Source organism: Miniopterus natalensis, chromosome 2, assembly GCF_054644295.1.
Source record: "Miniopterus natalensis isolate mMinNat1 chromosome 2, mMinNat1.hap1, whole genome shotgun sequence".
NCBI classification, from domain to species: Eukaryota; Metazoa; Chordata; class Mammalia; order Chiroptera; family Miniopteridae; genus Miniopterus; species Miniopterus natalensis.
In genome coordinates, this window is record NC_142082.1 from 105769941 (window position 1) to 105791021 (window position 21081).

The window sequence follows — 21081 nt, forward strand, 5'->3', positions numbered from 1 at the left end:
AAAAATGCAATTTTGGTTAGAAGCCAGTCCCTGTTTTCATTTACTGTCATTAGGTGATAATCTGAAAACTTACATAGAATTATTGAATCCTAGTTAGAAGAACATTAGAGGCTATCTAGTCCTATCTCTCTTTAAAAAAAATAGTCTTTATTGATTTCAAGAGATAGGAAGGGAGAAGGAGAGAGAGAGAAAAAAACATCAATTATGAATCATTGATTGCCTCCTGCACCCCCCCAACTGGGGATCGAGCTCCCAACCTGGACATGTGCCCTGACCGGGAATCGAACGATGATCTCCTGAATCATAGGTCAATGCTCAACCTTTTAGCCATGCCGGCTGGGCCCTGTCTCTCATTTTTATAAAATCTCTGATAACGAGTCATTTAGTCTTTTTTTTTATTCATTACCAGTTGTTAAGGAACTTGTTGCTTTTTAAGAATATTCATTCTAGCCCTAGCCTGTTTGGTTCAGTGGTTAGAGCGTTGGCCTGTGGACTGAAAGGTCCCACATTTGATTCCAGCCAGGAGCATGTGCCTCGGTTGCAAGCTCGACCCCCAGCCCTGGTAGAGGTGAGTGCAGGAGGCAACCAGTGATGTATCTCTCTCACATTGATGTTTCTCTACCCTACCCCCCACCCACCACTCTCCCACTCTGAAAAGCAATGGAAAAAATATCCTCGGTTGAGGATTAAAAGAAAAGAATATTCTAGTTTCAGGAAGCCTAAGTCACACTGCTTTAGGTTATACCTCTGAAAAATGAAAGGTGTTCATCTCTTCATAGTAAAAATTCAGAATTTTGCCGGACAGCGTATTACAATTCACCTTTGAACAATGTGGAGGTTAGGGTCACTGACTCACCTTGCAGTGGAAAATTAGCATATAACTTAAGTGAGCCCTGTGCATACACAGATTCCCAGTCTTGGATCAAAAATACAGTTGACCTGCTCTAGCTCGGGTGGCTCAGGGGTTAGAGCGTTTGCCTGAGCACTGAAGGGTCACGGGTTGGTTTCCCCATCAAGGGCACGTACCTGTGTTGCAGATTTGATCCCTGGCCCTGGTTGCATGTGTCTCTCACATAGATGTTTCTCTCTCTCTCTCACTCTCACTCTCTCATCTCCTTCCTCCCACCCTCCTTTCCACTCTCTCTAAAAATCAATGGAAAAAATATCCTCTGGTGAGGATTAACAACAACAAAATACATTTGATCCTTGAATGAGGCAGATTTAATACACTTATACACAAGTTTTAAAAATCTCCACTTAAGTAGACACACAGTTATCCACATAAAAGTGGACCATGACCCCTGCAGTTTAAACCACTTTGTTCAAGGGTCAACTGTGTTTGTTATTTGCTCATTAGAAAAATAACCACTTATGTAGGGCAGGTATATGTTTAATCTGTTGGTGTCCTCTAAACGGGAGAGAGCATGGATTAAGAGATTCTTTTCTATTCCCCTTCTTTAATCACAGGTAAATAAATAATACAGAACCAATTTTCTACTCTAAACCAATATTTTAGAATGGGCCTTAGAATTCTAGATCTTTTTGTTCTGTATTTGTTTTTAATTTCATTTTCACTTTCATAATGATGCAGTCAATTCGAATGTGTAAAGTATTTGAGGAGAAAGAACCATTCCTCTAAATATTTACTTTGGAAACATTACATTTCTTTTCATAATTTTCATTTTGTTTTGTATCATATTTTTTTGGAAAGGTTCTAGCACTCCAAGGAAACAACCTCGGAAGAGCCCTTTGGTGCCCCGAAGTTTGGAACCTCCAGTGTTGGAGTTGTCACCTGGAGCTAAAGCCCAACTGGAAGAACTTATGATGATTGGAGATCTCCTGGAAGTATCTCTAGATGAGACTCAACACATATGGCGGATTTTGCAGGCCACACACCCACCCTCTGAAGACAGATTCCTGCATATCATGGAGGTATGGATTTAAAGCTTGTTCAAACAGTGGTTATAAAACTATTTAGAAGGCCCAAGTTTCTTGGAGGTACCATAAATGCTGGCAAGTGGAGATGGCTGAGTGGGTAGTATTCTGGCTGTCCTCCTTTCTGATTAAGCCAAAGTAATTCTACTTTATGGTTTTCTTTATCGAGATTTTATGTGATGTATAATTTTGGGGAAAATAGACCATTTCTGCTTAAAAGAAATGGGGTTACTGAAAATTACCAATTTAGAACAGCTTTCTTAGCCAAACTCCCACCATTCAAAGGCCCAAAAGTTAGGCAGGGGAAAATATAATGGCTAAAAAAGCAACAACTACCCAAGTATTGGCTCATGCTGCCTACTTTCCTAAAATCTCTAAATCAAGGAGCATCTGGCCTTGTTGTGTCCTGTACCTTATGGTAAGTGGCCCCAGCCCCAACACTAGTGGCAGCCAGCCTTGGTTTACAGTTTGCCCTACTCTAGCCACTTTCAGAATCACAAGTAGCAGCCATCTGTAGATCACTTTGTAGCTCATGCTGGGTGGCCCTGGGCAGGACACAGATGGTGGCCAACCTTGGCTTGCACCTCCTGGGAGGCCCCAAAGCCAGCACATCCAGTGAACAGCTTCAGACCATGGCAAAGCACCACTCAACCATCTCCATGAGCAACACACTCAAGGGGTGCACTCAGCAGACACCAGAGTCCTGCTCAAGTGAGTCCAGCTCCGTGGGGTCAGCTACTGCACAGCATGTCCCCCATTATGATTGTGGATAGTCCTTGCATCCAATTGGCCTGGGGGGAAATTCCTCCCATTGCCAAACAGCAATCAAGACTACAACAGGAGGGTACACACAGTCCACATGGGGAGCACATCTGGAGTGCACAGTTCAGGTGACCAGGGAGGCTGTGCTACTGGGCCCTACAGGATAGCTACTACATAAGACCACTCTACCAAGACCAGAAGATGTAGAAGCTCTGCCTAAAACATAGAAACAAACGCAGGAAGGCAGCCAAAATGAGGAGAAAAAGAAACATGTCCCAAATAAAAGAACAGAACAAAACTCCAAAAAAAGAACTAAACAAAATGATATAAGCAATCTACCAGAGACAAAGTTCAAAACACTTGTTCTAAGGATGCTTAAGGATATCTCAAGAACTTCAACAAAGAGATAGGAAACAAAAATGTAGATAGAAAACATAAAATAGAACCAGTCAGAAATAAGGCTACAATAACAAATTAAGAATACATTACAAGGAATCAGCAGTGGACTAGATGAAGCAGAAAATCAAATCAGTGATTTGGAAGATAAGGAAGCAGAAAACACCCAATCAGAACAGCAAAAGAAAAATAATTAAAAAAGAAAATAGTTTGAGGAGTCTTCTGGGACATCAAGTGTACCAACATATTCACATCATGGGGGTGCCAGAAGGAGAAGAGAGAGAGGAAGGAATTGAAAACATTTGAAAAATGATGGAAAACTTTAACTTGGTGAATGAAATAGACATACAAATCCAGGAAGAACAGAGAATTCCAAACAAGATGAATCCAAAGAGACCTACACCAGGACACACCGTAATTGAAATGCCAAAGATGAAAGACAAAGAGAAAAATCTTAAAAGCAGCAAGAGAAAATTAGTTAGGTACCTACTATTTAGGAGAGCTCCCATAAGATTGTCAGCTGATTTCTCAACGGAAATTTTGCAGGCCAGAGGGATTGGCAAGAATTATTCGAAGTGATGAAAAGCAAGGACCTACAACCAAGATTACTCAGCAAAGCTATCCTTTAGAATTGAAGGGCATATAAAGAGATTCTCAGACAAGAAAAAGCTAAAGGAGTGTATCGCCACCAAACCAGTATTATAAGAAATGTTGACAGGGTCTTTTTGAAGGAAGAGGAGCGTCAAAAATATGAATAATAAAATGGTAATAAATGTATATCTATCAACAATTACTCTAAGTGCAAGTGGATTAAATGCTCTAATCAAAAGATATACAGTGGTGCCCAGCTGGGCATGGCTCAGCAGTTGAGCATCGACCTAGGATCCAGGAGATTGCGGTTCAATTCCATCAGGGCACATGTCTGAGTTGTGGGCTCCATCCCCAGTAGGGGGCCTGCAAGAGGCAGCCTATCAGTGACGACTCATCATTGATGTTTCTCTCTCTCTCCTCTCTTCCTTTCTCTGAAATCAATAAAGGTATATTTAAAAAAAAAAAAAAAGATATACAATGGCTGAATGGATAACAAAAGAAGACCCTTACATATGCTGTGTATAAGAGACTCACTTCAAATCAAATGACACACACACACAGACTGAAAGTAAAGTAATGGAAAAAGATATTTTATGAAAGTGGAAATAATAAAAAAAGCTGGGGTAGTAATGCTTTTACTAGACAAAATAGACTTTAAAACAAAGGCTGTATAGAGACAAAGAAGAATCCAGCTATTTCACTTCTGGGTATTTATCCAAAGAAACTCAAAACACTAAGTTGAAAAAACATAGATGTCCATATGTTAATTACAGCATTATCAATAGCCAAGATGTGGAAGCAGCCTAAGTGTCCATCAGTAGATGAATGGATAAGTGTGTGTAGGTTCCTAAGGAAATGGTTATATAGAAGTGGAGAGGGAATGTCCACATCCATCTATTATACTTGTATAGCAGTTTCTAATATATACAGTGTTTATATATCCATGATCTCATTTGATCCTCACCATAATCCTGAAGGGGGAGAGGGAAAAGGATAGGCAGGGCAAGTATTTAGCCCTGCATGTGAAGAAATTTGGGACCTGAGAGGTGGAAACTTGCCTATGGTCACACATGTAGTAAAAACAGAGACTGGGTTTCTAACTCTGGCATTTGATTTCTAGTATTCTTTTCATTATTTGTTTCCATGTAATGGAATGGTACAGTGTCACCAATAGTTGTTGATACAGATATGCGTAGCAAACTATAGTTTAGTATGTTTTGGTTTGAGAGTCAGATGCAGCGTGTGTAGCCTAATATAAATAATGGTTTCCATTATACAGAGCATTTTCTTCAAATTCATTATCTCATCTGATTCTCTTATTTTACATGTAAGGAAATAAAAGGTATTCAGAGGTTAAAAATCTTGTTCAAGATGTGATAGACTTAGACCTTTATAATGCAGTGTTTCTTTGGATTCTGCAGATTTTTAGGTCCTTATCAAAGATTTTCCATTCACAAATCTGTGGAAAAATTCTCAAGGGTTATTTCCTAAGTAATTATCAAACATATTTTCTTTCTTTTTTTTAATTGGCAACTTCATTGTATTTTTCATCCCAAAATCCCTTTATTTATTTATTTATATTTATTTATTAAGTTTATTGTGGTGACATTGGTTCATGAGGTCATATAAGTTTCAGGTGTACATTTCTATGATACATGATCTGTATATTGCATTGTGTGCCCACCACCGAAAAGTCATGTCATCTTCCATCACTTCCATATATTTGGTCCCCGTTATCCCCCACCCCATCCCCTTCCCTCTGGTAACTGCCATGCTATGTCTATGAGTTTCAGTTTTATATCCCACATATGAGTGAAATCATATATTTCTTAGCTCAAGTGTTATTTTCTAAGTAATTATCAAACTTATATTTCCAGCATTTCTTTTTCAACCTCCCTCCTTGTTCTTCCTGTTACTAGGCATACTTTTACTATTAAAATTTTAATATTTATTACATTGGCACATCATAGCAACAATATTTGGAAGTTGAAAAGAAAAATGTGTGTTTTGCTTTGTTACATCAACTGTTTTCTAGCTCTTGTTAAAGTCACCACATATCCTTTGTGATGAGATCATGATACAATTTTATATGGTTTTTTTGTCTGCTTGTTAATCCTCACCTGAGGATATTTTTTCATTGATGTTTTAGAGAGGGGGAGGGAGGGAGGAGGAAGAGAGAGGGAAAGAGTGGGGGGAGAGAGAAACATCGATGTGGGAGAGACACACATTGATTGGTTGCCTCCTGCACACACCCCAACGCAGGGAATCAACCTGCAACCCAGGTACATGCCCTTGACCAGGAATCATACTCGCAACCCTTAGGTCTGCAGGCCAACACTGTAACCACTGAGCCATGCTGGCCAGGGCCAATTTTATGTTTTGATAACATTTCTAATAACTTTTTAACCACCAAGAATTTATTAATTAAATGAGTTAATAAAGAACTATAGCGGTGGTAAATAAAGACCAAAAAAGTTATTATATAATTTAATATACATTTAGTACACTTAGTTTTCTGTGTATGTTTTCATCTCAAATAGGGATGCTACAGATTATATTAATATATGCTAACAATTTTTTTGCCCTCTTTCCCTTCAGAAAGCTAAAAATAAGAGATATTTTATTTAGGGCTTGCCATTATTTTTCGCTATTGATTGTCTTCATTGAACATTATATTTGCTTTCTTAAAATGTCTTTTAAATATCTAGAATATTTATTGTATAGTGTATACAACACAAAGTTTACCATTTTAACTTTCTACGTATACAGTTCAGTTGTATTAATTACATTCACAATGTTATGCAGTGATCACCCCACTATTTCCAGAACTTTTTAAACATTCCAAACAGAAACTCTGTACCCATTAAACAATAAATCCCATTTCTTTCTCCCCCAGTAACCTCTACTATACTTTGTGTTTATGTATTTACCTCTTCAAGATACTTCACATAAGAGAACAAAACTGTTTTTAAGTGTCTTCCTTTAAAATTGTGTCTAATTTTATATTTTTGTAGGATGACAGCATGGAAGAGAAACCATTAAAAATAAAAGGAAAGGACTCTTCAGAGAAGAAACGGAAACGGAAGCTAGAAAAAGTAGAACAACTTTTTGGAGAAGGAAAACAGAAGTCCAAGGAGTTAAAGAAAATGGATAAACCTAAAAAGAAGAAATTAAAATTAAATGCAGAAAAATCAAAGGAGTTGAACAAACTGGCCAAGAAACTAGCAAAAGAGGAAGAGAGAAAGAAAAAGAAGGAGAAAGCTGCTGCAGCCAAAGTCGAACTTGTGAAGGAGAATACTGAGAAAAAGAGAGAAAGAAAAGTGCTGGACATCCCCTCAAAGTATGACTGGTCAGGAGCAGAGGAGTCTGATGACGAGAATGCTGTGTGTGCAGCACAAAACTGCCAAAGGCCCTGCAAGGATAAGGTGAGTTCTAACAAGGTGTAGGCAAGTGTGAGAGAGGACACAGAGTAACAGGCATGGAGACACGTTTGATTCAATGATAATCTGTTTTGATCCCAGGGTTAGGGCTTCCAACATAATGTTTTCTATAGTTTCTGTAAACTCTTTTGAATTATGAAGCTCTTAGGTCAGTGTGCTTGGTAGAAGAAATGTTGTATTTTAAAAATCATATATTTAGTGAGCATAATGAGGCAAGAGTGGAGAGGAGCTATGTGATAACCTGGGGCAGCAGTGAATTTCATATGCAGTAGGCATAAAAAGTTTCAAAGTAGTTGTATGCCTTCCCTATAGGGTGACTCTGAGAACTAAATACCTTGTTAGTTAGCCACAGTGCCCTGAAAAAATCGTGCACCAATATCCTAAGAGCTCTGGCAAATTGCATTAAGATTAGTTCTAACCACCTAAAACTAAGGGGTAACGTCTTCCCTTTTCAGTCTGTATCTTAGCCACACTCAGGCCTATGTGTACTCTCCTCTAAGTGGAATATGATTTTTTGAAATTCCTTGTAAAAAATAATTAAGACCTTTAAAAGGTAATGTTTAAAAAATTTTGGTCCTAAGTTTTAAGTATGGTAATTATGTGTAATGGCCATTCTTTAGGTAATATTGATGTTCTAAGAAAGATCAATAGTCTCTATGAAAAATCTCAGTTCATAAAATGACTTGAGGCATTTATTATGGTTCCCATCAAGATTATTAGTAAATTCATAGTTCTAATTTATTATGCTTATTATACCACTTGGTATTTAGAATTTTAATAACTCCTCAATTTGAATATATGAACAGAATAAATAGCAACTGCATCATTATTCCCTCTCTTCCTCCTCAGTCAAATATTGTTAGAGCTCGAAGAGGTCACTGTGCCCAGGGTTCTTCATTTTATAAATGATGAAACCAGGACTCAATGAAGTTAAATGAAGTGACCAAAGTCACAGAGCTAATTAGTGGCAAACCAAAAGTAGAACCCTAGTTACCTGGCCCCACAGAGCAGGTTCTCTCCACTAATATCCTCACCCCACCGTTAATTGAGATGTAAGTACAAAAACACATTCCAAAACTTAACACTTACATTTAAATTATACTTACTAAAGTTTTTCCACTCATTTTTAGAAAATGAATATACAGTAAAATATATATCCCATAGTCTGACTTTCCAAGGACAATAGCTATAAATATTTTTGTTTCCTTCCAGGCTTTTTTTTTTATATAGTTTATTTTATACCATATCATACTGTCTCTTCACTTTTGTATCTTTATTAATTTCATAAGCATTTGCATATGCTATAAACATTATTAAGCATTTTAGTAGGTACAATTATATATGTGTGTATTGTTTTTATCTTTCATTTTGAATTTATTCTCATCTGAGTTTGTTTATTAAAGAGGCTGATGAAAGGTTAACTGTTTCTCTTTGGGTATTAGCAGCTCAGTGTTGGCAGGACCTCTCTTTTTTCTTTCTCCTTTAACTAATTTTATGGCAGTTTGGGACTGTCAGCAAAATATGGCGTTTCTTTTTCAAGCTTTCCTATTATCCATACAGTGTTTACATGCATCGTGAACCTTTTACTTTCTTTTTTTCCCCTCCTTTTCACTTAATCTCTTCCCTCTCTGCTCAGCGTTTTAAATATGGCTTAGTTCATCTATTATTATCCCTGTTATCTTCCTGTAGCATCTAAACACTACACAGTTTTTTTCTCTCATCTGTTATAAAATTTTTGTAATACTTTTTTTTTAAATTGAATTTTAGGGGGAGAGAGAAACATACATCAGCTTTCTCCTGCACAGCCCCTACTGGGGATCTAGCCCGAAACCCAGACATTTGCCCTGACCAGGAATTGAACTATCAACTGTTCAATAAACAGGACGATACCCAACCAACTGAGCCACACTGGCCAGGGCAGAAAGTTTTTTAATTAACTTGCTTATTCTCAAGGTTATGAGAGAATAGGTGAGATAATCTCTGAAAGCTCTTGTTAACCAAAAATGTAATATAAGTGTTAAGATGTGATCATTATTGCCCTGCCTGGGTGACTTCGGTTGGAGCGTCGTCCTGTACACCAAAAGGTGGCAGGTTCAATTCCCGGTCAGGGTACATACCCAGGTTGTGGGGTTTGAGCCCCATTTGGGGTGCATGTTGGAGGCAACTAATCAATGTTTCCACATTGCTGTTTCTCCTTCCTCTCTCTCTAAAATCAATTTAAAACAAAACATATCCTTGGGTGAAGATTTTAAAAGAAAAAGGATGTGATCATTATTATTAAATGAGCCCCAAGATTTGCTCCTAACATTATAGGTTATTTTTTAAGAAATCTAGAAAGTTATGTACAGTGTGATAGAGTAAAAGGAGATTTAACATTCAGAGAAAATGTCTGTTTTAGACTTTTAAAACATATAAAGGTGAGCAGTGTGTGCTGTAACCTGTCATTAACTTACATAAAAGAAACTTAGTAAATACTGTATTTCTGTAATATGTTTCGTTTAATTTTTTTTTAAGTCCTCACCCGAGGATATTTTTTCCATTGCTTTTTCAGAGAGAGTGGGGCGGGGAGAGAGAAACATAGATGTGAGAGAGAGACATCATTTGGCTGCCTCCCCCACTCTCCCTGACCGGGGTTGGGGATGGAACCTGCAACCAAGATACGTGTCCTTGGCCAGAATCAAACCCGGGACCTTTCAGTCCTCGAGCTGATGCCCTAACCACTGAGCCAAACCGGCTAGGACAGTAATATGTTTTTAAACATTATTTCAGATTTTAAACATTTTACCCATTATTGCTGCTTTGCCGTTTTTATGGTTCTTCAAGTTTGTTCCTGATACTAGTTTTACTACATAAAAGGTATATTTCTTTACAAGCTGTGTAAATAATTTTACAACTTTCTCAAAGTATAGTGTTTCTCTAAGAAGACCAAATTCATGGCACACATCTTCAGAACAAAATGATAACAAGAAAACAATGATTTTTAGGAAAGTCTGTGTTCTTTAAAATATCATGCAATAACAAATAACAGGGTTTATTCATATTTAGGTAAGTGTATACTTAACATTTTCATAACCAATAATTAATACTTTTTCCCCAAAACGTGCAGATTGAGAAAACATTGAAAGATTACCTAAATGTTATCTAGCCTCAATTTCAAAATGTTTTAGAAAGAGAAAGGAAAAATATTATCAGAAGAGATTTTTTAAAAATATGTTTATCCCATTATGTTCTAACTTACCTGCAACTTTCCTGGTTTAGCACTGAAATTGTATCTTGGGAAACCCATCAATCTTGGGCAGACTGAGAGCACCAAAAATATATACAAGGTTTCTGAATATGTGTTATGTTGTACTTAAGTGGATTTAAAATTTTTTCCAATCTGATTTTTGCAAGGAACCTTGGTACAGAACAGATTGAATGCAAAAACCCCAAAAGCTCAGTTAGGTAACTGAGCTAAGAATGGAGTAATTTGCTCTTAGAAATGAACAAAAATATAATGTCAAGTATTTTTTTCTTAAACATAAATATGAAACCATATAGCAAAAAACATGAAATGTCAAACTTACATTATTTCCTCTATTTAACATATTTCTTTTTTAAACACACATTTCCCAAAATCCAAACACAATAAGTAACCTATTTGTTCTATAATGTTAAAACTCTTATTTAATATTTAAATGGCTCATAGCTATGAAGTTTTTTAATAATTATTTTTATAATTTGATAAGTACATTCTCCAGAAGTAATGAAAGGGGAATGACTATTAGAACTTAACATACAGTTAGCCAAATTCTGTGTTCTTGAGTGTTCAGGCTACTACTAGTCTATCCCCTGTGTGTCAAAATCTTCTGTGGATTCAGTTGACATTCCAAAGTTGAGTTTGCTTTTTGTTCCTGTGGGTCTTATCAAACAACTGGAGTTTGATTGTTAGTAGATGAACATGATAAAAAGATATTAGTAAGAGAAGGACTGTTTTTTCCCTGCTAAATTGTTAATATAACCTGTGGCCTGGGATAGAATCTGTATACCAATGAATATTTTAAGGAAACTTATGTACTCTTGGAATCCAGTGGGAGAGCTAGGCCTAGGAATGGACCTCTAGCCAAAATCACAAAAGGAAAAATGTCTTCCTTATTTGAAAGAGTGATAGATTTAAGTTTGGGAAACTGGAAGCCAGTGAGTATAATGCAGAACTAGGTTTTAAAAGACTTGACCTGAGACCCACTTTTCTTTGCAAATATGGATAAATTGGCAGTTTTCTTATCCTATGGATTATCGTGAATGGGACTGTACTGCATTAAGAGGTTTGGAGATAGGAGTAGAGTTATCTATTAGTTCATGGATGGCATCATAAACAAGATAATATCTCAAATCTGGGCTGTCCAAAGAAACACAGTTTATCTTACCAATTCCCTTTACCAGTTCCAAATAACCAAAACACTTATTCTGAGTTCACCTACTACTAAATTAGCACTTTATAAACCTTCACCTGCGTGCAGGACCTTTATTTTTATTTTGTCACACAGAAGCCCTTATCTCCCTTTTCTGTCTTTGATATAGTTTGCCAAAATAAGAGCATTTCGATCACTTTTTTTTTTTTTTTAATATATCTTTATTGATTTCAGAGAGAGGAAAGGAGAGGGGGAGAGAGAAATGGAAATATCAGTGATGAGAGAGTCATTGATCGGCTGCCTCCTGCATGCCCCCGACTGGGGATCGAGCCTGCAACCCGGGCATGTGCCCTGACTGGGAATCGAACCCCAATCACCTGGATCCTAGGTCAACACTCAACTGCTGAGCCACACCCTGCTGGGCTTGATTACCTTTTTTAACCTGCACCTGAGGATATTTTTTCATTGCTTTTTTTTAAGATAGAGTGGAAGAGAGGGAGAGAGGTGGGGGGGGAGAAACATGATGTGAGAGAGAGACATTGATTGGTTGCCTCCTGCATGCACCTGGACCTGGCCGGGGAACAAACCTGCAACCCAGGTACGTGCACTTGACCAGGAATCATACCCGTGACCCTTTGATTCGAGGGCTGACACTCTAACCACAGAGCCACACTGGTCAGGGCATCAGTTATTTTCAGTATTGCAGACTTCAGAAGCTAAATATTATACAAACAATTACAGAAAAAAAAGCAGTTTATTTTAGGAAGGAATTGTTAGGTTCTAATTTACAGAAAGCAGTATCACAAAGTGCCAATGATGATCAAATTTAGAATATGTAAGAATTACCTGGGGGCTGATTAAAAATGTCTTCTGGTTTATACCCTCAAGATATTCCGAATCTGTAGTTTTGAGATTGGTCTCAGCTACACTTTTAACAAATATAACAGGTGAGTCTAATGCGAGTAGTCTACTCATTTTGAGAAGGGGTGCTGCTGCAGGAAGTTATTTCAAGATGCAATAGTTTTGTGAAAGGTGGGATAATGAGTAGAGCCATGAAACTGATATTAAAAAGTGCCTCCAGGCCCAGCCAGCGTGGCTCAGTGACTGAGTGCTGACCTATGAACCAGGAGGTCATGGTTCAGTTCCCAGTCAGGGCACATGCCTGGGTTTCTGGCTTGATACCCAGTAGGGGACATGCAGGAGGCAGCCCATCAATGATTCTCTCTCATCATTGATGTTTCTTGTTCTCTCCCCCTCTCTCTTCCCCTCTCTGAAATCAATAAAAACATTAAACAAAAAAAAAGTGCCTCCAGGATCCCAGGCAGTAACTAGGTATTTTGCCATACATTATTTCATTTGCTCTTCTAAATAATTCTGAAAAGAAGATGTTATCTCCATTTTACAGATGAGGAAATTGAGCCTTAAAAATGAGATTAAATGACTTACCACAAATTATGCACGTTAGAACTTCTGGCTGAATTTAGTAATCTGTATACTGCATACACAACATAGTTTCTTTTTTTTTTTTTTTTTTTAATATATCTTTATTGATTTCAGAGAGAGGAAAGGAGAAAGACAGACACACAGAAACATCAATGATGAGAGAGTCATTGGGGATTGAGCCCGCAACCCAGGCATGTGCCCTGATCGGGAATCGAACCCCGATTGCCTGGATCCTAGGTCGACTCTCAACCGCTGAGCCACTCCTGGCCGGGCCACAACATAGTTTCTTAAGCTCTAGAATTCTAGAATAGGAGCAATGAAAGCAGAAAGACTATTTTGATAAGCGATTTCTCCCACCCTTTATTATAACCCTAAAACTACTAACACGACTCAGTTTTGATAATTTTTATAGTACATGGAAACTAATTTTGAAAACTCATTTTCCTTGAAACTTGTTTACCTAGCCAAAACCTTCTTTCTTTATTCTTTCTCATATGCTGTACTGAGGTACTTAGTTAATCTCTTTATACTCCTTACTTGGCTCTGATATCTGGCAAAGCTTATTATTTTAAGTGACATCCTACATTGCCAAGTGAAATGATCAACTTTTGTAGTGTGTACTGCATCTGCCATGACGTCAGCTTTAAAAACTACCACAATCACCCTCCTAATAGAAAAGCCAAAAACCACTTTTTTTTTTTTAACTCTAGGCCCAAGGCTTGCCTTTCTAGGTCTTCCTAGTATCACAATATTCTCAGAAGGGTCAAAGTTTGCCTGGCATCTGCCACTGACCTAACAGTTATCCAGACTTTAATTTTAAACCCCAGAGTGATCTGTTGATCTGTGTCTTTGACTGTTTTAATTGGTTAATTTGTATTTATCTGATATTTGCTAACTTTTTATAGGGAGTTGTATTTGTAACGGAAGAAGAGAAGAATAAAAAATATTAGTTTTAAAAGTGGCCTATGTGACTGCTTTTCTAAAAAGGTATTTAATGCTCTTAGTACTTTGGCTTATCTCTTTGAAATAAAGCTAATACACAGGATTGCCTTCACATTGTTGTACTCTTCCTTTCTTGACTGATAATTGCATTGCCTAGAAATTGTTAATATTAGCTAAAACTACTTGGCTGCTCTATTAGAAGCTCCTTTTTTGTCAAGTTTTTCTCATGTTTCTGTCTTCCAAGGAGTCTCAGGCATTTATGAGGTAATGGAGTACCTAAGAGGCCTAATTTTGTGGACATACTCTGGTAAAATATAATTTTGAGGTACTAGCTTCCCACCTCCTTTCTTTAAAAAAGAACCCCATAAAAAGTCATTGTCTCTTGGTTTGCTTTTATTTTAGGCATAATGATTATGTAACCTAAAGATTTCTCAATCTTGTCTCCTACAGGTGGACTGGGTACAATGTGATGGTGGCTGTGATGAGTGGTTTCATCAAGTTTGTGTGGGAGTATCTCCAGAAATGGCTGAAAATGAAGATTATATCTGTATAAACTGTGCAAAGAAGCAAGGGCCAGATAGCCCAGGTCAAGCACCAGCTCCTTCCTTCATAATGAGCTACAAACTACCAATGGAGGATCTTAAGGAGACCAGTTAGCAGATACTGAGTTAGTTTGGGACATGGGGAAAATGGACCACATTAAGACCTTAGTCATAAAGTTGAGTGGTTTAGATCCACTCACAATGTTGCTTCCAAAGATGAATGGCCTTCAGAGAAAGTCCTTGTAGCTGACTTCCTCTTTGCATGGACTGTGTGATCTACATTCTCTTATCAACACATCTGTGCAGAGGGTGTCTTCTTTGGTACAGCAGCCAATGTTTCAGTTCATGTCTCTGTTGAGTATGGTTTGTTACATTAAGGCCAGACATTTGATTGAGCTCCAGGATGGCTGGTTGGGATTAATACACTGGAGTGCCATCAGGGAATGTAGGATGTGTCTTATGGCCAGTTGATATTAATTAGAGGTTTTCCACCTAGAGGCAATATCATCTGGTGGTGCTGATTACTTGGATCTCCTTAGTTAGGAAAGTTACAGAGGAGTCAGAGTACCACTGTTTCCCCACTGTTATCTGGCATTTAATGCCCTGCAAATACAACTAGGAGAGGAATAGGGCCAAAGTTACCCAATGTTAGAAGTCATGGGGTAGTAGCACAGTCTGGGCCTCAGCTTCTTGTGCTTGTTTATATCAAGAAGAAAACCCCAAATGAGAGGTAGATCACCTTATTTTCCCAAGGAGGAGGATGTCAGGATATCATGTAGTTCAGAAATCTGACTAGATTATATTCTGGGAAGAATTTTCCTTGTTTCAAGGCAAGGAGCCTTTTTTGGCACAGAGGAGTTTTGCTGTCTGGGTCAACATTTTAGAGAAGAACAGGTACGTGGATCCAGGCTTCTGCAAAAGAAAAGACAAGTTAATGTTTTACTGAGCCACAGTGATGCATGCTTTTTGGGGAAACCTTCATTCACAAGTATACTAGATACCACCAGGCTTCAGGCATGGCCATGAGCAAGACCAGCAAATAACATTTTGCCTTGCAGCCCTGACGCCAATGTCTGCTGTTTCCAATACTGGCAATTTCTGATTGTGGCCCACACCAGATGCTGTTGAATAACACCATGGCTTCATCAGAGGATGTGGGATTGTAGGACCTCTGGGTAACAAAGTTGTTTTAGTAAATCCATTTTTTTTAAAAAACAAAAAAGGACTTGTTTTTACTTTTTTCTAAATGTCTCTGACTACTGACTGTTCTATAAATAGATTATTTTTCCTTTTTTAATATACATATATGAATATATAAATATATATATATTTACTGTTACCAGCAGCATATAACAGAGTTCCAGCGTCAGAAATCCTTTTGGGGGCTTGCTTACTGTTTTTTGCTTTTTAATAAAGAAATTCCATTCCTCCTCGTATAGTACAAGGAGTTAGCACTTCCTTCTCCATCCTAGCCTAACCAGATCTTCCACCTTGTTTTTGTTTAAATAAATAATTATATTTCTTCCGTGTGTTGGGACTTGTCCCTGTCTTTGGGAAATGTGGTCTTTCTGTACCTATGGTGGCTGTTTTGTGTTGGTGTGTGAGTGTGTGCAGCTGTGGTGCCGTTGTGTCCTCTTCCCTTCTGTTCTCTGTTGTTGTTAAGGTGTTAGGTAAGCTGTATGGAAACTTATAGAAGGGGATTTTTTTTTAAAGAAAAAAACAAACTAAAAATAGTGTTTTGTCTTTACTATCCTGTGTCCCTTTAATTTGGTTTAAAAATTTTGTTTGACTTAAATTCATCAGTTTTACTTTTAAAGGGGGCAGGAGCAGGGTGGACCTAAAGAATAGCTTCTAGTCTCCTTCACATTTTACCCCAATTTGTTTGAAAGAAATGTCTTCTAGTAACTAGAAGTGAAATGTACTGTCCAGTCACAGTTTGAGTGGGTATGAGATTTAACTCAAAAGGCATCTCACTAAAAACAAAAAACAAACACAAAAAGCTTTTCTATAAAACACTGGTTTTGTAAATGCTTTATGTCTCACGCCACCTACTTTTGAGTCCCTCTTCCCTTACGGAACATTTTGAGTGTTTTGACCTGTTAAGAGGTTTAGAGGTGTTGCTGTACACGTGTCTTGAGAATCTCATCTCAGATGTGTGTGCAACTTAAGATTTCAGTGGATATTGTAAGATAACCAGTTTCATAAGTTTTCATTTTGCCAAACTTTATATAAAGGTATTATTAAGAATTTCATTTGGTCAGTGTTATAAAAGAAAGCACAGTATTTTTTGCCTTTTAGTCTTCTCTGTAAAAATCATCAAATACTTGTGGGTTAAAAAATTGAATGCAGTTTTAAGTGATGGCTGTCTGGAATATACTAAAAAATATCCTATTTTCCCTTTTTAGTCACCCATTAACTACTCAACCATCAATGGAGGGACATGAAGATGCTAAGAAAGATGGCTAAGGTGCTTTGCTTCTTGGAGTATGGTAGATGGATATAGGTAGCTGTTTAAGGAATGCTTTATGTTCTTAATATGGCATTTGCCTGCTAGAGACCTGAGAGAAAAATGCAGGACAGTCTCCAACCATGAATAATAGCCTCCTGTTTTTCTTCTGACATTTTGAAACTTACATATATCATTTAATAGATAGTGTGGGATTTTCTGTATTTGAAAGCCTCAGAGGATTTGATCTGACTCGACCGTAGAGTTAGACCAAGGCTGAGAAGAGCAGGTGAAATTAGTTTTTTTAAGAGAGAGAAAGAAAAATGAACATACAAAAATCAATTTTGAAATTAATGGACTAAGATTCATCTATTTAAAGAAATGCTGATGCTCTAACACAAAACATTGTTTTCAGTTAGAGGAAATTACTATTTACAACTTATTCCATTCTTCAGTATTATAACATTTTACATTAAAACTTGATTTAAAATGTTTCTTTACCCTTCTGTCTCCTCAAAGTTGTAATTCTTTACCATTGGTATTTTAAAACATTGTATGCGGGAAACGTATTTATACGTTTTATGTTGACTGGTAGTAGAGCGCGCGATAAAAACTACCCGCAAACAATGTATTAACTTATATGTAAATTCTTTCAAAGGTATTTCCTACTACCTTCATTATAAACTATTTTGGCAAAGGTTATAGAATGAAAAATGAAAAAAATGATAGGTCTTTGATAGTCTCAAACTGTAGGTAATTAGAACTATGCAAACCCCCAAGTTTACAAGTACATCTAAAACATTGGTAGTAGCTTTCTTGTTGGGGGAACAAGGGGCATTTATTTCACTTTGACAGTTACTACAACAAAGCCATGTTGAGATGTAAATGCTGGGCTCCCTAAGTTGCTGCAAACCAACTCCACACTGCGTAATTCAAATTTGTGCCTCAGTAAACTACTGTATATTATACTTTGAATTGAAAAAACAAACATTAAATCTGATTCCCCACAATATGCTTTACTCAAAACCCTTGCAAAGGCTAACAGGCTTGTAATATTAGAACAGTTTTTCCTGTGCTTTACTTCTCTGCTTTTGTCTTGAGCAAATATCTAAGAAACTTTTTCTTAATTTTTTGAGCCTGGTTACAATTCAGTGCATGTAAAAGAAACTCCCTGCTTGTCAATATTTTGATTCTATAATCATTTGTGTGGACAGCAGCCAATACTTAAAATAGGATGAAAGGAAAAATTGAGAAAGCCCTTCTTTTAAAGGGAGAGATTACCTACTTTTTAAAGGAGAAAGTGACAGTTTAGAATGGGATTTGTAAATTGTGGAAGAATTAAGCTAACGTCCCACAAATAACGAGGTTCAAGAAAGGTTTATGAACAGGTGGGTAGTACGTTGCTTTTGCAGTAGGTCCTTAAGTGTAAATTTAAAAAAACAGGCAATGGACTTGCTGCCACCCCATCCCCCCTTTTAAAATCAGCATATTACTTTTTGGATATGGATATGCTATCTGGTATGTACAGCATGAGCAGGAAAGAATGAATGTTGATTTATTTTGGAATTGCAGTCTTCGCGTCATGGATCATATCCAGTCACCACTATGCAATGCATGATGTGCACTGGGAAAGGTTAGGATGGGTTTTTAAAGATGTATCCTGCTTATTTTTGCAAGGTAAGTTTAGACTCCAAGATGTCTAAACAGGAATGTCTTTTGTAAACCTCAAGACCCTCTTATTGGTATGTATTCCCTTACATACTTATTTAGCTGCTAGTGAGACACAAGTATATGAATTCTAATTTGCCAGGGTTTTTGGTGGTGCCTTATGAAAAGTATAACCTGATTTCTCCTTTTTTGAGCATGTTCTGCATTTTTTCTCTCTGAAAGAATATTAGATATGGTTATTTGCATTACATCTATAAAATAAATAAATTTCTTGTGTGTGTTCAGGTTCCCCCCCTACTCTATCATTTACATTGGTGACAACTCTGAGTGGTAACCGAGTAAAGGTGAATTTTGGTAATGAACTATTAATGATCCTGAGGAAAACTAGCAAGTATATGAGAGCCACCTTTAACCTGTGCCAAAGCAGTTTCTAATATCGCATTTGCTTTCTATAAACTAAAGAACTGGCCTCAAATAATTTGATCATTAGTGTGATTAACCTGCATTGCTGAGAAGAGTGTTCTCAGAAAGTGTGAAGTTGGAGAAGTGATTCCTGAAGATTTGATTCTTGAGCAGTTTTTTTACTTGCAACAAACCAGTAATTTGGAAAATGAGGAAATACAGTTGACCATTGAGCAACATTTAACTGTACAGGTTCACTTATACACAGGTGTTTTTTTTTACAGTGCAGTAAGTACTATAAATGTATTTTCCTTATACTTTATTAATAACTTTCTTTAGCTTTTATTGTAAGAATACAATATATAATATTTATCACACACAAATTAACATATGTGATAATGGACTGTTTATGTTATCAGGCTTCCAGTCAACAGCAAGCCATTAGTAGTTACATTTTTGAGAAGTCAAAAGTTATATGTGGTTTTTCAACTGCACAGGGGTGGGTGCCTCTAACCCCAGCATTGTTCAAAGGTCAACTGTACGTTCCTTTGGCCTCCTAATGCTTAAAACTAGTTCAAACTGCAACTTCAGAGAAGTAAATAGCACCTTTTTCTCATTGCCAAGGTTACCAGGCCATCCCACCATTGCTGAAAATGTTAAGGTTTGCTTGCAGTGAAATTGGCCTCAGATATGAGGTATGTGACTGTATGTGTGGGGAGGAGAATTGGTGCGAAAAAGGTGGGGGGGAGTCTGGTTATCTCAATTTGGAAAAGAACTTTCTTGCCAACAAAGAAAGACCTGAAATTTCATAAGGTTGCACATTCTTTTGTTTTTAGAAATTGTGTTGGACTCTCCCAGTTCAGGTCAAGCATTTCTTGCGGCCTTGGCACAGCAGTTGATACCAATAAATTGAAGATCCAGAATCTCTTTATGGGAAAGTTAGCCATTAATTGGGAAGTTACACATGATACAAGTAAAGAACAATATAAAGAGTAAAGTCAAATACTGTAAATATTATGTGAGTAAACTTTGAGTGATTTTTAGAATTTAATATTTCCATATAGTAATTTCATGAAATTACTAGGCAAGGATTTTCTCTAACCTTGTCTTTGGAGCTAGGTAGTATGTATATCTTTTTCATGGGGGAAAAGTACCACAAAAAACTTTAAAAATAGCTTGGTGATGCTGGTTGATGAAGCTTGTATTAACCCTTTGCAGTCGTTTGTCTACTCTCAGCCACCAAAGCTTTTTTACCGTTCCGGTTGTATGTCTGCTCTCAGCCACCACAGCAAGGAACCGTACGAATCTTAACTCCATTCATGTATCAGTTCATAAATCTTGTTTATCCTTCATAATCTTGCATGTTATGTATCACTGCTCTTTCAATGGAAATTAATTCCAACCAGTACGACACCCATGTCCAAATTTAATACAACCACAAAGGGTTAAGGAACCCTGATGAGTTGTAAGGGACATAGGGGTGAAGCCAGAATTTCCTGTAGTTAAAAATAAAAAACCAGGGACAAAAAAAAAGATGGCAGCGTAGGTAACAGCTACACTCGCCACCTCCCACAACCACATCAAAATTACAACTAAAATACAGAACAACCATCACTCAGAGCCTCCTGAAATCTGGCTGAACAGAAGCCCTACAACCAGGGAACAGAAGGAGCACCGAGACCAGTAGGAGGGGCAGAGACACGGGCGGATGGGGGCTGAATCTCGGAGACTCCGCTGTGAGCCCACACCCGGTGCGGTTTAAACCTGGGAGGGAATCTCGGCGGTGGGGGTTTCCCGGAGGAGAGAGGGATCCCAGCCCCACAGCAGGCCCCCAACCCAGGGTTCCAGGGCTGGGAAACCAGCGGGGACTGTCGCTGAGGGTGGCAGAGGCTGCGGGAGCCCCAGCAGCTCAAAGGGCCCGAGCACAGACTCAGACGTGCTCCCTCTGAGCCCCAGCGCCGCGAAGCAGCTTGAACCTGGGACATTTTGGGAGGAAGTAACCTGCCTGAAATTGGAGCAAGAGCTGAAAGGGCAGCTTTCTCCCAGGCAGAAGAGTTGGCAGAGGCCATTGCTCCTTTGGCGAGTCCTCACCGCACACAGCCGGCAGGCAGGCGTCATATTTG

The 21081-nt window shown here is 37.8% G+C and overlaps 1 protein-coding gene across 2 annotated transcripts in view; it reads left to right on the forward strand.

Annotated features, from left to right (window-relative positions):
• The window catches only part of KDM5A (lysine demethylase 5A), an 82660-nt gene extending 66689 nt beyond the window's left edge, over positions 1–15971 (forward strand). For both annotated transcript variants that reach the window (XM_016224857.2, XM_016224856.2), the window contains 3 exons: positions 1712–1932; positions 6699–7109; positions 14351–15971. In XM_016224857.2, the coding sequence (XP_016080343.1) occupies positions 1712–1932; positions 6699–7109; positions 14351–14557 (839 nt within the window). In that variant the 3' untranslated portion in view covers positions 14558–15971. The remainder of the gene's footprint in view (positions 1–1711; positions 1933–6698; positions 7110–14350) is intronic.
• Positions 15972–21081: the final 5110 nt, after the last annotated feature.